At 43.6% G+C, this 22,569-nt stretch overlaps 2 protein-coding genes across 35 annotated transcripts in view; one reads left to right on the top strand and one right to left on the bottom strand.

Annotated features, from left to right (window-relative positions):
- The window catches only part of DST (dystonin), a 439,617-nt gene that overhangs the window by 37,731 nt on the left and 379,317 nt on the right, over positions 1-22,569 (top strand). The gene's annotated exons all lie outside the window — the stretch shown is intronic.
- Positions 8,996-22,507, bottom strand: LOC135982229 (E3 SUMO-protein ligase ZBED1-like). The gene is made up of 2 exons (XM_065587890.1): positions 22,367-22,507; positions 8,996-13,407 (listed from the first exon to the last, which is right to left on the bottom strand). The coding sequence occupies exon 2, from the start codon at positions 12,989-12,991 to the stop codon at positions 11,234-11,236; it is 1,758 nt and encodes a 585-aa protein (XP_065443962.1). The 5' UTR covers positions 12,992-13,407; positions 22,367-22,507; the 3' UTR covers positions 8,996-11,233.

Here is a 22,569-nt window from a genome sequence, read left to right as displayed (position 1 = left end):
TACAATGCTTTTGTGCTTTTCTTAATCACAGGAGAAATACACAGCTCTAAAATAATAAACCCTGCATGCATTTCCTATGTCAGTTTCCTCACCACTCCAGAACATTCTTTGGGATGGGTCAGTATTGTTTGGGCCATCCAGCATTCTTCTGTTGCAGTACATTGCCTGTGCATTGAAACGTGGAGCCTTGTGCCCAAGCTCTTCTTTTCTCACATTGGCTGGTCCTTCTTCTCCCTCTCATAAAAGATCCTGTTCAATGATCTATGTCTTGGTCCTGCTTGGTAAGTTTCCACTGCTCCAAACCTGCAGTCCAGCTTGGCTGAATTGGTTTTGCAACACAGGCATCCTCCTTAGCACAGCTATAATGTTGTCTCAGTACCATCTTTAAGGTTGACGTCTCTCCATTGTCTCCCTTATACCACTAGCCATTGTAATTTCTGTCCAACATGGAGGTAAAGAGACAACAGAGGTGGCAGTTGGCCCCCACATTCAAAATGCAGTTTGCAGCTTGGCAAAGATGCATGCAGAGGATTCATAATCTCACAGAGAATTCATAAATTGAAGGCAAATTCCCCAAATTGTCACATTTCTCCATCAAAAAAGAACAGAATAGGGGTACTCGACAAGTACCTCTGGGATGTTCCAGCACCCAGATTCTAGACAGAGCATCTGTGGTTATTACTTAGTAATTCAAACTTCATACATTTGTTCAATTAGTAAACAATTTCAATGATCACACCCCAAATACAGTTTTTTGACTCTATTATAGACCAGTTCCCACCTACATCAACTAAATCTTCTCCCTCGTTATCCCAGGGAAGGAGTAAATAGAGGCAGAGTTCATAGAACCCTCATATGCTTTTGCCTCCCCAATATTTCTGATTGGTAGGGAAGGCCATGAGAGTCTAGGGCCCCTTCAGTTTGGCTTTTGACAGTATAGTGACTCTGGAAGATGAGCGATCCCTGTCCCAGGGTGGAATGGAATCACCCCAATTTCCTCCGAGCCCAGTCCCCTTCATACATTCTGGGGAAAGGTGGGATGTGCTTCTTCCCCTATCCCCCTCAGGTTCAGTTACCTTTTGACAGACCATCCTGAAACTTCAGATTAAGAGGAACCTGTCCCCTTCTTTTCCATCTGCACTTCCCTAATCAGTTGCCTCACACTCCTCTGGTTTTTTTCCCAACCTCTGGTGGGTACCATGAGTTTGGCAGTATTCTTTACTGCCCTCTGTTTTCCTTCTCTCAGTGGAATTCTGATACACACCACCTCACAAATGTGCCTCTTTTTCCCCACATCCAGTAGGATTTTTGACCACACAGTCAGCAGTGACTTGAATTCCTCAGCAAGGATAAGCAGAGAGCTCGCCCCATGGGCCACTGAGTCTGACCTTGGTAGTGGGATTAATCCTGTTTCATCCTTTCCCAATAACACCTCAAAAGAAATATCCTTCCATATTCCCACAGTCAGCATCCCAGAATCTTCTTTGGTGTCCATATTGACTTTGGCTACAGGCAGATCAATGGAGTTCATCCTAAGGACTCTTACTCACATCTGTTTGCCTGCCAGTACCTGATTGGGTACCCCTTATGTCCTTCCTCCTGGGTCCTATGGGCATGGCTGGACCTTCTTCTGTTTCAACTAGCAGCGTTTGTCCTGGTTAGCCAGCTTCTGTCACTCCAGCTCTTCCTGAGTACTGTGATACCTGGCCTCCAGCTCCATCCATCTCTCATCTGTGAATAGTCTTTTCTATTCTAGTTGCAGTTTTCCCTACTCCAGCCTCTCCTGCTCTGGGTCAGTTGCCCTCACTGCTGCATTTTCCAGGCTGTCTGTGAAACCATCTGTGGCATGGTCTCCTTGGTCACCTGCATGCGCTCTAGGAGAAAAACGAGCCCATCCAGCTCCCTTGTATGGAGCAGGTGACCTATCCTGTCTCAAGTCATGAGAGCACAGCATGCCCATCAACTCAGATTTTTTCTGTTCAGCAGCAGACAAACCACACTGAACACACAAGCCCAATGGCTGCTCTTTCTTAAGTTGTTTGTAATTCATACCTGCGATCTACTTTATCTGTTCTCAGCTCTCAATTTAGGAGCAAAAGGAGCTAGGTCCTTGCTAAGATGCTTTCAAAAGTTTCACACACTACCACGCTGATCCCGTGTATTGCAACCATTCTGTCACATGCAGCTGCTTATTTGCTTACACATTGCTCAAAACTCCAACACCCTGGTTATTGCCCTCTCGTTTGATGCCAAGAAAGCATTTGACAGGGTTGAATGGCCAGACCCTCAGCTGGTGTAAATCGATGTAGGTCTATTTTCTTCAGTGGACTTAACGTTAATTTACAGCTGGTGTGGATCTTCCCTTTTGGGTGTGGAAATTAATTTATTTAATGGATTCAGTAATTATGTAATAAACCCACCCTCTTTTTATAATGAATAGTGTTAATTCTTTTGTATTGAAAGGCGTCCCTCTGTTATGCACTGTTGTTCATTCTGGCCAAGGAGCCACTTGCAGCCAAAATGTGAACATGTGAAGTTATACAACATAGAATTAATGGCTGTGCTCTGAACACTGTAGCCTTGATTGTCCACTGCATCCAAACTCTGCTTTAATCCACAACACATTAAGAGATGGCTCTCATAGGAAATGACCATTAGTCATTGTTGATACCTTCCCACAGACAGGATTCTCAGCTCCATCAGATTTTATGGTATCATTCACATTTCTTGAGGCTACACAGGAAAAGCACTAAACTCGTCACACAAAATAGCAGAAGTCAGATTTCAGCATCAGCTTTTATGAAGATTGATCAATTCTGGATTCTTCCTCTAGCTAGTTTTCCATCTCCAGATTAGGAAATCTCCTTTTCTGTTGCAATTATGGTTCCTCTGTGGAAAAGTGACGTTTTGGTACACAAAGTAATTTTTTGCTTCCCTTCAAGAATATGTGGATGTTTTGTTATTTCAGCTTTGGAAATATATACCTCTGAAACAGTGTTTTGTGGCTACATTAAAAACAAACAATGGGCCTATGTGTTAGGACCATTTCATGTAAAATAAGCCATAACATCTACTGGTTTCCCACCCGTTTGCACCATTTAAGTATATTACCTGATGCCAAAGATCAGAGAAGCAGTATTGACAATGCTGCACGAGTTCATAGGGTATGGGATCCCTATATTATAGGCACTTGCTTGCATATTTATATGAATGGCATGTAAATGCAACACTGGCAGCCAAAACAATTACATTAATAAACTGGAAGAGTGAGGCAATGCTCTGCATTGATTTGTGGATTACTGTCCTTCTGGATGTAGTGGAATGTTTGAGAACTATCTTCATTCCGTTCTCACTAATAAAATAGCATTACAATCTCATCTGTATTTCCTGGACTTCATATGAATGCTGCTTGGAGCAGCATTAGCTCTGAAATGGATTTCCACTAGGAAAACCCCTACTGCTCCCTGGCCCTGAAACACCCTTTCCCAAGCTTTGGTTGCTCTGATATGATTGTTACAATAGAATAAACACAGAGAGAGAGAGAGAGTCTTTCTCTATTGTAGGCTTCATGTCCTCAAGTGCCCTTTTACTCTTTTGAATCGTTGCCTCTTTAAGACCATTTCCTGGGTGACTGACCTGATGCTATCTAGTAAAGATCCTGTTTCTTTATTAAGAGGCCTGTGAAACTCCTTGAGCTTGCTTAGTGGTGTCTTTATGACAACAATTATAGAATCAAACTCCATGTTTTTGTGGTGGAATAAGATACGTGGAATACCTAGTGTCATCTTCTGTTGCCATTAGAAAAGGAGACAGTAAATTCCCTCTCCTGAAAGGTAATTTGCCAATATGGTTGGTGAGCCTAAGTGGACATGAAGGTAATTTAATGTTTATGAATTTTAATTTTAGTATATTTTCCTTCTGTCTTTCTGCTTGTTGTTTTATTGAATAAAATGGAAAAACTTGTAGACAGATCCATATGGCCTGATCCTATAGTCACTTGGTGTCTGAACGTCTGTTACAATGATCCGGACGCACATATGGAAGAAAAATAGATGAATATTCATCTAACATGATCGGATATCTAATATGTGAAGTTTTGCTACTCAATGTTTTTACTATGCTTTTTTGAGAATAAGACCATTGGTTTTACATTGCCCCTGTTTGTAGCCCTTGTTTGCTTGCCCTTTTTTGCACTATAATTATTCCTGACACCATGAATTCCCATGTGGTTCACAAGATCTGCTTATACACATTTGCCATTTTGTACTTTGCATCCCCATATTACAACCAGGATTGATGTGGTAAATATTTAACACCAGGAACACTCCGTCCTTCTTGGTCTCATCTTATATTTATTAAGCTACTTTAGCAGACATTCCACTTCAATATTTCTCAGTTTGAGATCTCAATTAAAATAAAATGGACAAAAGTAACTTATCTAATGCTAACAGACTCACTATTCTCCAAACAGCAGGAGTCTTATGAAAATATACTAATTTTCTAAAATTATTCTTCAAATATTAACTTTTTTATTTCACAATTCCTTTTATCTGTTTCTGTTTTATTCCTTGATTTCTATTCAGATTTATCTATTGCCCTTAAAGAAATTGACAAAATAAAGGTGAAATAAAATATGTGGTAGTGATTCCCAGTTAGTTCAATATTACTGAAATACAAATAATACAGGGCTAGATTAAAGTTTTAACCTCAGCCCAGAGTGAAGGGCAGTGTATAGCTGTGCTTTCAGCTGACAACCAACAGCCTCACCCAGCATGAAGAGTCCCCCCAGTGGTGAAAGTCTGTTTAGAGGGAGGCGGTGAAGGTGCAAAAATGCATACAGCACCTGCTCCATAATGAGCCTTTAGTTAGCCAGCACAACCCCGAAACGGTGACACTCCCAAAGGATGGGGTACTTGATGGTTGCATTGATTCAGTATAGTCCCTGGACATCTTCAATCAGCCAGTATTAAAAACTGCTCTCCCCTAACAGAATCCCCATTGGAACAGCAGTACATAACCCACCTGCTTTCTGGAAGGCTAATCATTGTGAGGTGCAGTTTCTCTCTCTGACATCTGGTGCTGCCATGCCTCAGTTTCTCTGTGGCTGGCTAAATTGATTTTGGTGAGTTTGATGCTTTGGACCTCCCTTCTAGAGGAAAAAAAGAGCCCAGATGAAGGAAAATCCAAATGAAACAAGTTCTTCTGCCTTTAGGGGCTAGCTCCATTGGCTTGTCCTCCTTTAGCAAAGTTTTTTGGACCTCAGGGCAGAGGTTTCTGCACCACCTGCCTATGGACATTATGAGGCATCCAATCTACAAGCCGCAGCCCTGGACCCTAAATCTTGGAGTCTGTCCTAAACGCAAGATTACCTTGCTGTGTAGTTTCCTAGAGCCACTTTCAACAGTGCCCCTCTATGGTTAGGCCTTTTATCTGACCTTTCCCAAGCAGTCCTCTGCGAGGCCTTGCCCAGGCTCTATCTCTTTCTTCCTTTCCACTGGGAACCTTTCCCCAACCCCTGGTTACAGAAAAATTCCTTACAGCCCTCTTCCTTACTGAAAACAGGCTTCCTTTTATATGTCCCAGCAGACCTGGCTCTCAGTCAGTTGTTCTTAGTCACATGGTTTCAGAGAAAAACTCAGGCACAGCTCAGAGCTGAGAATTGAAACCTTAAATGCTTATTAGTCCGGGGACAATCCCACATGGGAAGCAGCTGCCCAGAATTTGTCTGTGCAGTTTGCATCCACCTATGGTAGTGAAGGTGTATGGACCCACTGAGATCAACCATGCGCTTCTAATGCTGGCAAAACTCCCATTAGATTTGCCTGTGCATGGACTACAGAATTGGATGTGTAAGGTGTTAGATATATAACGAGAGCTATGCTAATTCAGTATTTCACCACTGTTCAACAGTAGGGTTACCATACGTCCATATTTCCCCGGACATGTCCGGCTTTTTAGTTGTTAATTGCCGTTTGGGAGGATTTTTTAAATATATAAAAACGTCCGGAAAATATGGACGTATGATAACCCTACCCACTGTCCCCTCTCCTCTTGGGGTGTCAGCTCGCTCAGCCTGCGGATTACAACCCCCCCGTGCTGCTGCAACCCTGCACCCCACGGCTAGGAGCGGTGGTGTCTCTGCAGCCAGTTGCTGGTGCGGGGGACCCGCGGCCGCTTTTCCCCCCTCCAAGCATCCCCCGTGGCTCTGGCAGAGCCTCACTCTCCCCCCTCCATCCCGGCCGTGCAAGGAGCCCCCCCCGCCAGCGGTCTGTGCAGCCGGGGCTGTCTCCCCCCCGGCGGAGCCGCTGCCCGGGGGCGGGTCCTGGCGCAGGGGAAAGTTTCTTGGCGTGCGGCGGCGGCTCCCGGGAGCCCGAGCTCCCCCACCCAGGAAGGGCCCGCGCTGCAGCGCCTCCCGAAGCCTGAGCTGCCGCAGCCTCGCCGAGTCCGGCTGGGAGCGCGGTGGAGGCTCCCCTGAGGGAGGTGAAGGGTGGAGGACTCTGAGGTGGGGGGGATTCTGAGGGTAGGGGACTATGGGAGGAGGTGGGGGGGCTCTGAGGCAGGGGCAATGGAGAGTGGGGGGCTGTGGAGGGGGTGGGCTATGGGAGGAGGTGGGGAAATGAAGGGTAGGGGTTATGGAGGGAGGTGAAGGGGAGGACTGAGGTGGGGGTGCTGTGGAATGTGGGGGGCGCTATTGAAGGTGGGGGCTATAGGAGGGGGTGGGGGGCCCTGAGGCAGGGGCTGTGGAGGGGGGGATGCAGAGGGCAGGCTCTCAGGAGAGGGGGCACTGAGGCAGGAGAAGGCTGAGGATGGGCCCTGTGGAGAGCAGGTGGCTCTGGGGTGAGGCCTGGGGGGTCCGGCGGGCGGGTGGAAGGCGGCTCTGGGGTGAGGCCTGGGGGGTCCGGCGAGCGGGCAGGAGGCGGCTCTGGGGTGAGGCCTGGGGGCGGGGTCCGGCGGGCGGGCGGGAGGTGGCTCTGGGGTAGGGTTACCATACGTCCAGATTTTCCCGGACATGTCCGGCTTTTTGGTCCTCAAATCCCCGTCCAGGAGGAATTTCCAAAAAGCCGGACATGTCCAGGAAAATAGGGAGGCATGGTAAGGGGACCGCCTCCTCTCCGGGCTCCAACTTTCCCGGCTCCCGCCGCTCTCCACTGCAGCGGGGGCCGGGGGGGGGGCGGGAGGGAGGATGGGGAATGTGGGATGCTCTGGGGAGGGGGCGGAGTTGGGGTGGGGACTTTGGAGAAGGGGCGGAGTTGGGGGCGGGGCCAGGGCCCCGTGGAGTGTCCTCTTTTTGCAGTATTGAAATATGGTAACCCTATTCAACAGTAGACACCACAAATAAGTTTTCAATCTAATGAGCAGAATGAATGCATAATCAGAGACATAGAATAAAGCAGCAATATCATCTTGGTCTGTGATCATATCAGCTCTCAAGCTAAGCAGGGTCAGGCCCTGGTCCTCCTTAAATCTCCAAAACTAAATTGAGCAGGGATGTTCCTAGTCAATATTTTAATGGAAATCCTAAGGTTCTTCACTCACCTGCCTAAAATATTGTGTATTATTATAATTATTTTTTCTCAGTTGTATAGACCAAGGTGTTTTACAGATACATAATAACTAAAGTGACTATATATTTTGATTTAATAGGACATCTTGATTTTTCATATGCTGTTCTGATGTCCAGGGAATTTCTTTCAGGACACCTGAAATGTCCTGTTTTTTGTTTTATCACTTTTTCATAATACCTACAAAATGTTTATTTAAGACATATTGCTATGCCAAGGAGAATGTGCTTGCTGGGAACAAACAGTCCAGTCGAATGAGTGTTGAGTTTGGTGAATAGTGCCTTGGGTGAAGGGAAAAGTTGAAAGAGTGTAGACTCCTATCAGAGCTGTTCTTTTTCTCGAAGAAAATGTTAGACACTTGGTCAGAGTTTCATGATAAACTCACTCAGAACACCAAGCTACTGGAAAAAATTCTCCACACTGAAAAATAAGCATATGTTACTGTTGAGTCAGAAACTGGCAGTAGCAATACCAGCACACATTTACAGGTGTAAATTTGTAGGACTGTTTTAATACCTAGAAAAATCCTTTCCCCCAATCATCCAAGTTTTATTTGGAAAATATGGTCGCTTTAGTAATAGGACAGTTGCCCTGAAGAGTTTACACACTATAGAGATAAAATACATGCACTTGCTGAAGGACAGCTAATCAGAAGACATGCAGATATGCAAAGGGTGCCATACCCCCACCTGTTCATCTCCATAGCTGAAAGGGCTGGACCCTCCTTACATGGGTGCTCTGCCTCCACTGTAGGGTTACCAATGCAGGATTACTGCTATGTTTCACCCCAGGAGTGGCTACATTTCATTGATATGGGTGGGGAGAGCAACATTTCTAATCTCTCAGGATGGAAGGAACTCTAAAAGGTATTATTATTATTTAGGGCCTTAAGGGTGGGGTTTTGAAGCAGAGAAAAATTGAAAAGTTTGTCAGGGCTCAGTCCGGGAAACAGAGAACCCCTGTGGGATTAGCAGGAAGACAGTAACTCAGCGATGAGTTAGAGCTTTTCTCCCCCAGAAAGCAGCTATAATAAACATTAATAATAATTAATAATATAATAAAATAATAATAAATATACTTAGCACATATATTCCAAGCACTGTACAAACATTAACAAAAATATTATAATCCTTATAATACACCTGATGTTGTAAATGAGAAATAAGGACTATGAGGGAGAGAAATTAAGAGTGAAATCAGGATGATAAAAACTGATGATTTTAAAAAAATTGGATTTTTTTGTATTTAAATTGGTGATTTTGTCATTTAAATTGGATTTTTAACATTTTAAATATTTAAAATTAAATGTTAAGTTGCAACCTATGTTAAGGTCTAAGCTTTTTAAGTTCTATTAAAATCATTTACATTCATGTTGGGATTTGCTCTGAAACCTCTTTCCACTTGGCTTCCCAAAAACTGAGTTCAACTCCACATTTTGTCACACACATATTTTTATTTGACATACAGCAAAGCTATGCTGTATTGCTCAGACTCAAGTGTAGGAGGTGGGAATAGGGCATACCACACATCCAAAGTTACACAGAAACCTCTTCCTTTATATACATTTACACATCACATTGCATTTACTTTGCATCACATGTTTTGGGATTGGCTTGGTTACTCTGTAGAAACCAATCCCTGTACAGCATGCTCTGTCCATGCGTTCATGCATGATCTGACCTCTACCTTATCTTACATTTAGGCTTGTTTATTAATACCAGGATGTTCCTGCTGATTTTAGCTAGCTATCCTGATTCCAGCATAATGCTTGTTATGGGAACTTAACCTTCCCAATGATGCCCACTAAGAAATGAAGCAAGTTACTTATGTCAAGCCAGGCCTGCAATTAAATGCAAAAATAATATTAAGCAGTACATGTTTGCTGTCAAGTTCTGAAGAAATACAACCCACTGAACTGGTGGAAATCACTGGCTAACAACCTGGAACCACAGTTTTTTGAAGTACTGAACCAGTTTTTGACAGCAGGTGTAGAGAAAATATTTTAACCATTTCAGTCTATCCATCTGGTTCAATTCAATTACTTGTTCATTAAGAACATAAGAATGGTCATACTAAGGTCAGGCCAATGGTCTGTCTAGCCCAGTATCCTGTCTTCCAACAATGGCTAGTGCCAGATGCTTCAGAAGGAATGAATAGAACAGGGCAGTTATCGAGTGATCAATCCATCTCCTGTCAGTTCCAGCTTCTGGCAGTCAGAAGTTTAGGGACACCCAGAGCATGTGGTTGCATCCCTAACCATCTTGGCTAGTAGCCATTGATGGACTTATCCTCTATGAACTTATCTAATTTTTTTTAACCCAGTTATTCTTTTGGCTCTGTAGGAATGTGTGGCCATCCCTTCCCGTCAGTCTTGGAGAGAGGCCATGCCCCCTTGGTCTCGGGTCTCTACCAAGGCAAGGGTTATTGGGGCAATTAACAGTCTCTAAGGCCCCGGTTGTCTAGGCAGGGTCAGGTGACAAGCAGTCCAGGGCCATGGTCTCAGGTGGGGCAGGGCAGAAAGTCTAATGAGCTCAGGCCCTCAGGCAGGGTGGAGTGAAAAACAGACTAGGGGATCTGGCCCTCAGGAAGTGGGGAACACCACACAGTCTAGGAGCACAGACCCTCAGGCAGAGCGGAGTACAAAACACACGTCCTGACGTTCTGGCTCTTGCGGACAGCAGACAAACACAGGCCTCTTGGCGTAGAATGGGGAGGCTGCCACCCCAGGGGTGGGATTGGCAGCAGAGGAGTAGGGGAATCTGGTCCCATCCTACGCCACCGGGACCCAGCCCAGGGCCCTAACAGTGGCTGAGTGTTCAGCCACTGGATTCAGCCGAAACATGCTGACTGGATTCAGGCAATGACACAACCAGACGATATTCTAGTGTCCCAGGGCTACTTCCAACATTCTCCTTAAGGTGTAGCTCAGGGTCGTCCTCCATTTCCTTGGGGTATACTGCTAATGGCAGTCCTAGCAGCTCCTTGGTGTCCCTGGCAGCAGACAGCTCTGGCAGCTTTTCTAGGTCCTCGGCGCTGTAGCGGTCTCTGTCTGGCTCGAGACACAGCAGTGGACGAGAGCTGTCCATCACCTCCAGCAGATCCAGCCCAACTGAGCTTCAGGCCCTACCTTTTATATTTCCTGTCCCTACCCCTCTGCTTCCGGCGGGGTAGGCAGGGGTTCCTCCCCGTCAGTCTCAGAGGATGGCCATGTCCTCTCATTACAGGCCCTCAAAACATCCCATGGCAATGATTTCCACAGGTTGACTGTGCATTGTTTGAAGAAGTACTTTCTTATGTTAGTTTTAGAGCTGTGAAATTATTAAAAAATTAATTGCGATTAATCATGAGATAAAAAAATAGTTGCAATTAATTGCAGTTTTAATCGTACTGTTAAACAGTGCGATTAAGTGGATGTATTCTACATTTTCAAATACACTGATTTCAATTACAACACAGAATACAAAGTGTACAGTGCTCACTTTATACTACTATTTTGATTACAAATATTTGCACTGTAAAAAAGATAAACAAAAGTAGTACTTTTCAATTCACCTCATACAAGTACTGTAGTGCAATCCCTTTATTGAGAAAATGTGTAATTATTTTTTTTACATAACTACACTCAAAAATAAAACAATGTAAAACTTTAGAGCCTACAAGTCCACTCAGTCCTACTTCTTGTTCAGCCAATCACTAAGACAAACAAGTTTGTTTACATTTACGGGAGCTAATGCTGCCCACTTCTTATTTACAATGTCACCTGAAAGTGAGAACAGGCGTTCACATGGCACTGCTGTAGCCGGCGTCGCAAGATATTTACGTGCCACATATGCTAAACATTTGTATGCCCCTTCATGCTTTGACCACCATTCCAGAGGACATGTTTCCATGCTGATGACAGGTTCTGCTCGATAACGATCCAAAGCAGTGTAGATTGACGCACACTCATTTTCATCATCTGCCACCAATGGAAGGTTCATTTTCTTTTTTGGTGGTTCAGGTTCTGTAGTTTCCGCATTGGAGTGTTGCTCTTTTAAGACTTCTGACATCATGTTCCACACCTCATCCCTTTCAGATTTTGGAAGGCACTTCAGATGCTTAAACCTTGGGTCGAGTGCTGTAGCTATCTTTAGAAATCTCATATTGGTACCTTCTTTGTGTTTTATCAGATCTGCAGTGAAAGTGTTCTTAAACTGAATAACATATTCTGGGTCGTCATCTGAGACTTCCATAACACTAAATATATGGCAGAATGCGGGTAAAACCACAGAGCAGGAGACATACAATTCTCCGCCAAGGAGTTCAGTCACAAACCTGCAGGGCTCAAGTAGTGTTTCTAGTTTTTGCAGTTTTTCAAAATCCTTACCTGTTGGCACTGATAGTTTCTGCTTTTGAAGAGCTAATGTGGCTGTGATAGCAGCTTTATTGCAAAGCAGGTGCTGAACCATACCCAATGTGGAGTTCCATCTCGTTGAAATATCTTGAACAAGAGGTTCTTCTTTCTGTCCCTTTGCAGCTTGTTGTATTCCTAGCTCTGTATTGTTAATTGGATTGTGTTTGAAATGGCCCACAAGTTTTCTACATTTTTCCAGTATGTTTTCAAAACCACCATCACTGAGCGCTACTGTAATGGATCGCTGCAGACTGTGAGCGATGCATGTCATGTGTTCAAAAGGCAAACGACTGTCTGCTGCTATCATATTATGTGCAGTGTCAGTACTAATTGTTGTTACTTTTTCTTGAATATTCCATTCTTTTGCAACATCCAAGAAACACTCTGCACATGATTCAGCATGTCTCTCTTCAGTATGCATTACAGTTAAAGCAAATGACTGCAGTGTCCATGAAGCATCAATCAGGTGTGCCGTGACTCCAAGATAGCTGTGATTGCTCAAGGATGTCCAGTGATCACCAGTCAAAGCAACAGCTAGTGCATTTTTCAAAAGCTCCAACTTTGTAGTCTTCTCGTTGTTATATAGATCATGTATTCGTGATGCAATAGTTCCTTCGGAGGGCAACGTGTATAACTGATTGGAAGATGCAATTTGAATAACATCTCTTAGCCCTCTGTCATTTACAATGTTGAGTGGTCTGCAGTCCATAGCTATCCACTTTGCAATAGCATTGGTTAAGGTGTTGTACTTTGTTTGATCCATGGGCTTGTAACGATCCTGATACTCTGCAAGCGTACTCTGTTGCGGTTGGATGGATTCATTTGCTGTTGGTGGGTTATCTGTAGTACAAGAACTGGAGGCAAAAGCATGTTTAGCACGTAAGTGGTACTGCAGACTTGAAGTACTTCGATGGTATTGGAACTCAGCCTGGCAATAGATACAGATAACCGTCCTTTTATCCAGAGAACCATCCGAAAATTTTTTAAAAATAAACCTCCCATTCAAAAGACCTGATCTTTTGCTGCTTTGCTCCATTAACTTTTTCTGATATTTAATCACTCCAGAGCACGAGAACACAGTAAAACTGTGCCAATGTCTGGAATAATTCAATAAATGCTATATAATCAATATATATTTGTGTCCTGTTCAAAGGAGCCTTTGCTGTCAATATGGAAAGATTTTACCTCAGGATTTTAGCATTCAGTAGGGAAGTGAATTGTGCAGGAGGCTGTTTTTTCCCTGCTGCTGCTGGATTAGCCTTTATTATGTATATATACTATTTTGTATGTGTCTCCTTTAGAGGAGTCTTGGCTTCTTGAAGGGGTAAGATTTTTATCTGAGAAAGTCAGTATTCTGGAGCTGGGAGGGGTGTGAGTTGTGCAGGAGAAGGGTGGATTCTTGATGCTGCTCCTGTTGGGTTGGGTTTCTTCTGAGCTCGTCAGGGTCGCCTCCTGTCCAAAGAGGAAGAGTTTCATCTTAGATATTTGCATTCATTGTTCAGGGGGGACAGAGAGGGTGGACTGGGGGAGGGAAAGAGGACGGGGAGGAAGCAAGTAATCACTTGTGCAGGAGGAAGACGAGGGAGGTGTCTTGCTGCTGCTTCTGGAAGAGTGGTTTCTGGTACTGGGATCATCAGGCTTGCCTGCTTTTACTGAACTAGGTAGACTCCCTTCAGCTGAGTGAGACCTTGTCTGGAAGGGAGGGTGGATTTTACCTCAGGGACTTGGCATGCACCAGGGAATGAGAGGCCGGTGCAGGGAGGCTGAGCTCGCCAGGTCCCTGTTGTCTATGTGGTACCCCTCACTTTCCCCTTTCAGGAGTCCTGAGCAGCCGCCTCCAGCAGCAGGACCGGCCTTGGGGAAAATGGCACCCTGGGTGTACTTGTATTTTGGTGCCCCTGGCCCCCATGGGCATCTTCCCATTATCCCGGCCCCCATTGGCTCCCCACCCCTCCATCGCCCCTGCCTTGCAGGGGCTCCCCAACCCCCCATCACCTCCAGGCCCTGCTGCCTCCCTCCAGTGCTTCATTTGTATTGAAAGAGGTGTCAGGGCTCAGTCCCAGCACAAATTAAGCATTGGCTGGGCAGCCAGTGCTGGCCGGGCACCCAGCTCTGAAGACAATGCTGCTGCTAGCAGTAGCCCAGAAGTAAGGATGGCATGGTATATGGTGTATTGCCACCATTACTTCTGCACTTCTGCTGTGGCTTGTGGTGCCTGGCACTCAGCCTACAGCTCAGAGTGAGCTCTGTATTGTCACCCGGGGGCTGCATCGTGCCAGAGCCCATGGCAATCTCGTAGCCCTCTGATCACTCCTGTCTCACCAGGGGCACCATTTCAAATTCAGGTTCGGCGTGAGAGAGTGTGTGTGTGTTTTGGGGGAGAAATGTGTGTGTGTGTTGCGGGGAGGGGAGTGTGTGTTAATGGAACCCTGTCTCTTTAAGCAGAGCACTCAGGAGCCTGAACGCTTTTTCAGCCAGCAGCAGCTGGTGTCAGCAGCACTCACTCCTGAGCCAGCAACAGCAGCAGGGGTCCATCTGGGTATGTGGGTCGGGGGAGGGAGATACTCCGACATCAGCCCCCTCCACTTCCTGCCCCCAGTCTATGCAGCAAACAGGAGGCAGGCTCTTGGTCTGGAGCAACTTGGCCAGGGGTGGCTCCATGGGGAGCGGGGAGGAGGCAGGAGCAGCAATGGAGCCAGGCGTTGGGAGAAGGGGCACCTCTGCCCCAGAGGCAGCAGCGGCACTCCCCTAGGTAGTGGTCCCCCACACCTAAGCCCAGTCCTGTCCAGCAGGGAGGTGATGGTGCAGGTGGCAGAGGGCCGGTCTTCTCTCTTCCCCCTGAAAGGTGTTTAACCGACTCTCTCAAATCACCCACTGACTAGAGGATAGGGTCATAATTGATTAGTGCGGCAGGAAGAGGGGGAGCTCGCTGGAGATGCCTGGGGATGGGGTCCTGTGGTAGTAGTTCTAAAGCGCCCTTTCCCTGCTTTGCGACCTTGTGGCTGCTGGCTGTTGCCCTTACCCCTTCCTTCATATCAATGGATCATCGTGGGGAGAAGGGAGTGCATCTGGTCTGTATATTATGGAGTCTCTTGTGCCCGGCTGCCTCCTGCTGGCTGCCACAACCGGTGCCTCCCTCCCCACTGAGCCGCCGCCAAGTCCCATCACTAGAGGTGTACCAGTAACACTTGTTAAAAAAAAATAATGCATTAATTTGTTTTGAGTTAATCGCATGAGTTAAGTGCGATTAATTGACAGCCCTAGTTAGTTTTAAACCTGCTGCCTACTAATTTCATTGGTTGACCCCTGGTTCTCATGTTATGCAAAGGGATAAATAACACTTCTCTTTTTCACACCATTCATAACTTTATAGATCTCTATCATATTCCCCCTTAATTGTCTCTTTTCTGAGATGAACGGTCCAAGTCTTTTTAATCTCTCCTCATATGGAAGCTGTTCCATACCCCTAATCATTTTTGTTGCCCTTCTCTGTACCTTTTCCGATCTTAATAAATCTTTTTTGAGCTGGGGCGACCAGAACTGAATGCAGTGTTAAAGGTGTGGGCATACTATGGATTTATATAGTGGCATTATGGTATTTTTTGGTCTTATTATCTATCCCTCTTCTAATAGTTCCTAACATTCTGTTAGCTTTTTGATTGCTGCTGCACATTGAGCAGATATTTTCAGAGAACTATCAACGATGACTCCAAGATCTCCTTCTTAAATTCTATCAGCTAATTTGGGGTTATTTTTTCCAGTGTGCATTACTCAAGAGGCCTTCCAGTACAGTCCCCTGCACTCAAGGCAGGACTAAGTATTCTAGACCATCCCTGACAGCAGTGGTGAATTATCGCATGGGCCAATGGGGCCCGTGCCCAGGGTTCCCTGCCAATTTAGGGCGCCTAGAAAAGTCTCCCCCTCCTGCAGCCCCGGGGCTGCGGCAGGGGCGCTGAGCTTCTCTAGTCTCGGGGCTGCAGCGGTGGGGGCTGGAAAGGAGTGAGTGGGGGAAGGAGCAGAAGGGGGTGGTGCCATAGGTGCAAGGGGGCCATGGTTCTGTTGCCCCCCCCCCCCCACTTGCTCCAGCCCAGGGTCCCAGGAGACCTTAATCCGTCTCTGCCTGACAGGTTTTTGTCTAACCTGCTCTTAAAAACCTCCAATGATGGAGATTCCACAACCTCCCTAGGCAATTTATTCCAGTGCTTAACCACCTGACAGTTAGGAAGTTTTTCCTAATGTCCAATCTAACGCCCCCGTGCCACAATTAAACCCCATTGCTTGTTGTCCTATCCTCGGAGGTTAACCCCAACAATTTTTCTCCTTCCTCCTTCTAACAACCTTTTATGTACTTGAAAACAGTTACCATGTCCCCTCTGTCTTCTCTTCTGCAGACTAAACAAACCCATTTTTTTTCAATCTTTCCTCATAGGTCATGTTTTCTAGACTTTAATAATTTTTTTGTTGCTCTCCTCTGAACTTTCTCCAGTTTGTCCACATCTTTCCTGAAATTTGGCACCCAGAACTCGACAAAATACTCCAGTTGAGTCCTTATCCGTGTGGACTACAGCAGAAGAATTACTTCTTGTGTCTTGCTTACAACAGTCCTGCTAATACATCCCAAAATGATATTTGTTGTTTTTGCAACAGTATTACACTGTTGACTCATATTTAGCTTGTAATCTATTGTGACCCCCTGATCCCTTTCCACAGAACTCAATCCTAAACAGTCATTTCCCCTTTTGTGTGCAATTGATTGTTCCTTCCTAAATGGAATATTTTGCATTTGCCCTTACTGAATTTCATCCTATTTACTTCAGATCATTTTTCCAGTTTGTCCAGATCATTTTGAATTTTAATCCTATCCTCCAAAGCACTTGAAACCGTTCCCTGCTTGGTATTGTCTGCAAAATTTTATAAGTGTGCTCTGTATGCCATTATCTAAATCATTGATGAAGATATTGAACAGAACTGGATTCAGGACCAATCCCTACTTCATATGCCCTTCCAGCTTGACTGTGAACCACTGATAAGTACTCTCTGGGACCAGTTTTGTTGCCCATTCACCTTATTTTGTGAGATCCCTTTTTAATTCTTCACAGGCAGTTTTGTAGTTAACTATCCTGAGTAATTTTTAGGGCTGTCAAATGATTAATCACAGTTTTAATTGCACTGTTAAACAATAATAGAATACCATTTATTTAAGTATTTTTGGATGTTTCCTACATCCAATTAAAATATATTGATTTCAATTACAACACAGAATTCTAAGTGTACAGTGCTGACTTTATATTATTTTTAATACAAACATTTGCACTGTAAAAAAGGTAAAATAGTATGAAGTGAATTGAAAAATACAAGTACTATAGTCCAATCTCTTTATCATGACGTTCTGTCTCTTGCAGACAGCAGACAAACGTATGCCTCTTGGCCTATAATGGGGAGGCTGCCACCCCAGGGGTGGGATTGGCAGCAGAGAAGTAGGTGAACCTGGGCCCACCCTACTCCACCAGGACCCAGCCCAAGGCCCTAACAGTGGCAGTGTTCTGCCACTGGGTCAGCAGGGATTTAGCCGAAACACGCTGACCTGGATTTAGGCAATGACAACCAGACGATAGTCTACTGTCCCAGGGCTACTTCCTACATTCCCCTTAAGGTGTACCTGTGGCTCGGGGTTGTCCTCTGTCTACAGTGTACAATACTCACTTTTTATTATTATTTTTGATTACAAATAACTGTAAAAAGATAAACAAAAGAAATATTATTTCATCTCATACAAATACTCTTTATCGTGAAAGTGCAACTTACAAACGTAGAATTAATTTTTTTACATAACTGCACTCAAAAATAAAACAATGTAAAACTTTAGAGCCTACAAGTCCACTCAGTCCTACTTCATGTTCAGCCAGTCGTTAAGTGAGAACAGGCATTCACATGGCACTGCTGTAGTCGGCGTTGCAAGGCATTTACGTATGCCCCTTCATGCTTCGACCACCATTCCAGAGGACATGCTTCCATGCTGATGATGGGTTATGCTCGATAACCATCCAAAGCAGTGTGGACTGGCACATGTTCATTTTCATCATCTAGTCAGATGCCACCAACAGAAGCTTGGTTTGGTTTTTTTAGCGGTTCGGGTTCTGTAGTTTCTGAACCAGAGTGTTACTCCTTTAAGACTTCTGACAGCAGATTTCATACCTCATCCCTTTCAGATTTTGGAGTGTTGCACTTTCATGATAAAGAGATTGCACTACAGGACTTATATGAGGTGAATTGAAAAATACTCTTTCTTTTGATTATCATTTTTACAGTGCAAATATTAGTAATAAAAATAATAATATAAAGTGAGCACTGTACACTTTGTATTCTGTGTTGTAATTGAAATCAGTATATTTGAACACATAAAAACATCCAAAAATATTTAAGTAAATGGTATTCTGTTATTGTTTAACAGTGTGATTAAAACTGTGATTAATTTTTTAAATCAAGTTAATTTGTTTTGAGTTAGTTGCTTGAGTTAACTGCAATTAATTAACAGCCCTAGTAATTTTGTATCATCTGCACCCCTTTTCCAGATCATTTATGAATATGCTGAACAGCACTGACTCCAATACAGATCCTTGAGGGACCCCACTATTTACCTCTCTCCATTATGAGAATTAACCATTTATTCCCACCCCTTGTTTCCTATCTTTTAACCAGTTACTGATCCATGAGAGGACCTTCCTTCTTATCTCATGACTCGTTACTTTGCTTAAGAGCCTTTGGTGTGGGACCTTGTCAGAGACTTTCTGAAAGTCCAGGTACACTATATCAACTGGATGACACTTGTCCACATGCTTGTTAACCCTCTGAAGAATTGTAATAGATTGGGGAGGCATGATTTCCTTTGACAAGAGCCATGTTGACTCTTCCCCAACATATCATGTTAATCTTTGTGTCTGATAATTCTGTTCTTTACTATAGTTTCAACCAATTTGCCTGGTACTGAAATTAGACTTACCAGCCTGTAATTGCCAGGATTCCATCTGGAGCCTTTTTAAAACAAATTGTGTTACATTAGCTATCCTCCAGTCTTCGTATTTAAGTGATAGGTTACACATCACAGTTAGTAGTTCTGCAATTTCATATTTGAGTTCCTTCAGAACTCTTGGGTGAATATCATCTGGTCCTGGTGACATATTACTGTTTAATTTATCAATTTGTTCCAAAACTTCCTCTATTGGCACTTCAGTCTGGGACAGTTCCTCAGATTTGTCACCTAAAAAGAATGGCTCAGTTGTAGGAATCTCCCTCACATCCTCTGCAGTGAAGACTGATGTAAAGAATTAATTTAGCTTCTCTGCAATGGCCTTGTCTTCCTTGAATGCTCCTTCAGGGTACAGTGGGTCCACTGATTGTTTGGGAGGCTTACTGCTCCTAGTGTATTTTAAATAAACTGTTGCTGTTAGTTTTTGTTGTCTTTTGCTAATTGTTTTTCAAATACTTTTTTGTCCTGGATAATTATGCTTTTACACTGGACTTGCCAGAGTTTATGCTCCTTCTTCTATTGTCGTCTGATTTGACTTCCAATTTTTAAAGGATGCCTTTTTGCCTCTCACTGCCTCTTTTACTCTTTTATTTAGCTATGGTGGCATTTTAAAAAAATTTCTTACTGTTTTTTTTAATTTGAGGTATACATTTAGTTTGTGCCCCTCTTATGGTATTTTCAAATAGTTTCTGTGCAGTTTGCAGGCTTTTCACTCTTGTACTGTTCCTTTTAATTTCTGTTTAACTAGCTTCCCCATTTTTGTGTAGTTCCCCTTTCATAGTTAAGAAACCAATTGGAAGTTGAGAAAGCGGGAAAGCTTGTTTTCCTCTTCCAATCTATGAGAGGATGAGATATACTAGTTCTAAAATCTTGAAGCATGTGGTGACCAGAAACAATCTTTCAAATTTACTAACTACAGATAATATTTCCTTTGGTTAATAACTCAGTTTTAAATGCAAATCATACTTTGAGAAAAAAAGTTTATATATCCAGCACATTTAAGATAGTTTATTTAATTTAAAATTTTAAATTGCTGTTTTTGTGCACTTTAATTGAATTTTCTAGCATATTCTAGCCAAATAAAACTTGACAAAAATTACAGAGAATATATTGTCATCTGGGACACAAAAAATTAATCATTCACCATTTTGTAACATCATCAAAATGTAAAAATGTAAAAATTAAGCATCTGAATAAATGTAAATTAAGCTATGATTCCTTAAATACATGTTTATCCTCCTGGTTATCAAAGAGAAGTACCAAATTTAGTGTAAATGTTATATTTAGTTGCAAATGGATATGTTTTAGTGGTTAAATAGGATATCTCCATTAATTTATCTCTTAGAACTGGAAGAGACCTTGAAAGGTCATTGAGTCCAGCCCCCTGCCTTCACTAGCAGGACCAAGTACTGATTTTGCCCCAGATCCCTAAGTGGTGCGCTTAAGGACTAAACTCACAACCCTGGGTTTAGCAGACCAATGCTCAAACCACTGAGCTATCCCTCCTTCCCACCCAAACAATGTTAGCAAACAATGAGAATCAACTTTTCTTTTGCAATATAACTAAAAAGTACAAATGTACAATGTGATTAAAATCAAAAACCAAAATCAAGATTTTCTGCTTTCGGATTTAAATCATTATTAAAATTGGTGATTTAAGTCGATCCAGCCTGGGGTCAATCCTCAGGAAGCTGAAACTGGTGCAGGCCCAATGTGTGTAGGGGGAGATGGACTCCTTGAACGATGGACATGGCTAGTTGGGAACCATGGAGCTGAGGCCCTTGAGGACTTCTTTTCATGTTAGTTGCAGTAAAGTCTTTGAAGCTAAGGTCAGACCAGGAGAAACTGAACTCATGTCTACACAAAATTATTGTTTAAACCTCTGTCTGCCAGGAGTTATTGACTAAACCTCCCTACCCCTGCAAGGGGTGCACTTAAACTGTAGGGGTAGGGTACCTGCACCTCTATTCTGTGGCCTTGTGGGAAGAATTCCATTTTCCATGAGTACTACAGGATTTCCCCTGCACCAACACCAGTTAGAGAATCATAGCTCTGATTAGATCTCTGAAGCTTTCTGACTCCCAGCACTGTGCTCAATCCCCTACACTATGCTGTCATTACATCATGTTTTGGTGAACAATGCAAGAATTTAGTGAGAGAATTGTTCAAAATTATTGTTTTGGATTCAATATTTTTTCTGTACTTTAACACATGGACCGTGTACAATGATAGAAAAGGGGACTAGAATATGATCACCCACTAATGTTTGTTCACCCTTTATTTAGAGGATTATTTAACTGTGTATGATTGCAATTTAGGCTGCAGCATAAAATTTTCATTGCGTTATTCAATCAATTATGATTCTGGGTTGTGCAGTTTTCATTTTTAAAAAAACCTAAAATGCCAATCTAAATAATAATATATCTTGTCAACCAATGCATGATTACAGTGAAAACCATAGAAAAACATTTCAGAAGTGAAGGAAAAATTATCACCAATAATAATTGAGCCACAATGAATTATGTTTTAATTCAATAGGGGCACATCTCAAGCCCTTCTAGAGCAGGCTGGCAGCCAAAAAAACAAGTTGAAAATATTAGCAGGCATTTAGATCTTCACAGTTTCCTGATCCAAGAAACAGTGGAGTCTAGAAGGGCTGAAGATGGACTTTACAAAACAAAAAATACTAATATACAACAAACCAGATTGAGAATAACGTGCCACGAAAAATTCATGCCACTAAAATCATACCCTGGGTTGGAGCCAGATTACACAGCACAAGGACTATTGTAAATCTCCATCTTGAATCAGCAAATATAAGCATTGTTTTCCAATCAGGTGCACTGGCAAAGTCCCAAACATCCTTAAGTGGGAAATGCAGAGAAACAAATAGGAAGGCACACGATCCTGCATCAGCTCCCCAGCACTTGTGTGCGAGGGTCGATCCTGAAGATTTGTTCACCAAATCACTAAGTATAGACTAAAGTGCCACCATTTAAGCATCTCATTTTCCCACTTCCTCTAACAGGCTAGGGAATCCAGAAATGGCACCGCCGGTTCATGGCCCTGCACTGCATCATTTTTATTCCCGGCAGTGATCCGGTTCTGGGCAGCTGCTGACTGCTCTGTTTATTAGAAAAGATAAACAGGCATAAAGGATATAAACCGAGATCAAACATTTGTTTACTGAAGCTGTCTCGGCAAAGAGAGGCTGAAAACCGCCATTTGTGCACCCAGTGACTTGAAAAGAAGCTGTGCGGAGAAACACACTTCCTCTCTCCTTCCCTCCTAGTCAATGCACTTTCTCTGGGAATTGGCTACTCTGCTTAGAAAACTAGGGCTAGAAAAGGGAGTCCCGCAAGAACGCGCGTACAGGAGACTTACCAGGGTGTGGTTTCGGAAACCTACTTGCAGTAACAAAGGCTCAGCATCCTGCGTTTGTTGGTGGGGGGTTTTTTAGACAGAGTTACATTAATGATTTAATCAGCAGCCTGGAGATGGTAAATCTTTTCCTTGGCCTGGCGGGGGAGCCAAATGCTATCAGTTTGTAACCGGGAAGGTTTTTGTTGCTGCTGGGTTTATTGTTG

The sequence above is a fragment of the Chrysemys picta genome, chromosome 3 (genome assembly GCF_011386835.1).
Source record: "Chrysemys picta bellii isolate R12L10 chromosome 3, ASM1138683v2, whole genome shotgun sequence".
In the NCBI taxonomy this organism is placed as follows: Eukaryota; Metazoa; Chordata; order Testudines; family Emydidae; genus Chrysemys; species Chrysemys picta.
Note: the sequence above shows the minus strand (reverse complement) of the source record. Positions and strands in the feature narration are given on the sequence as shown.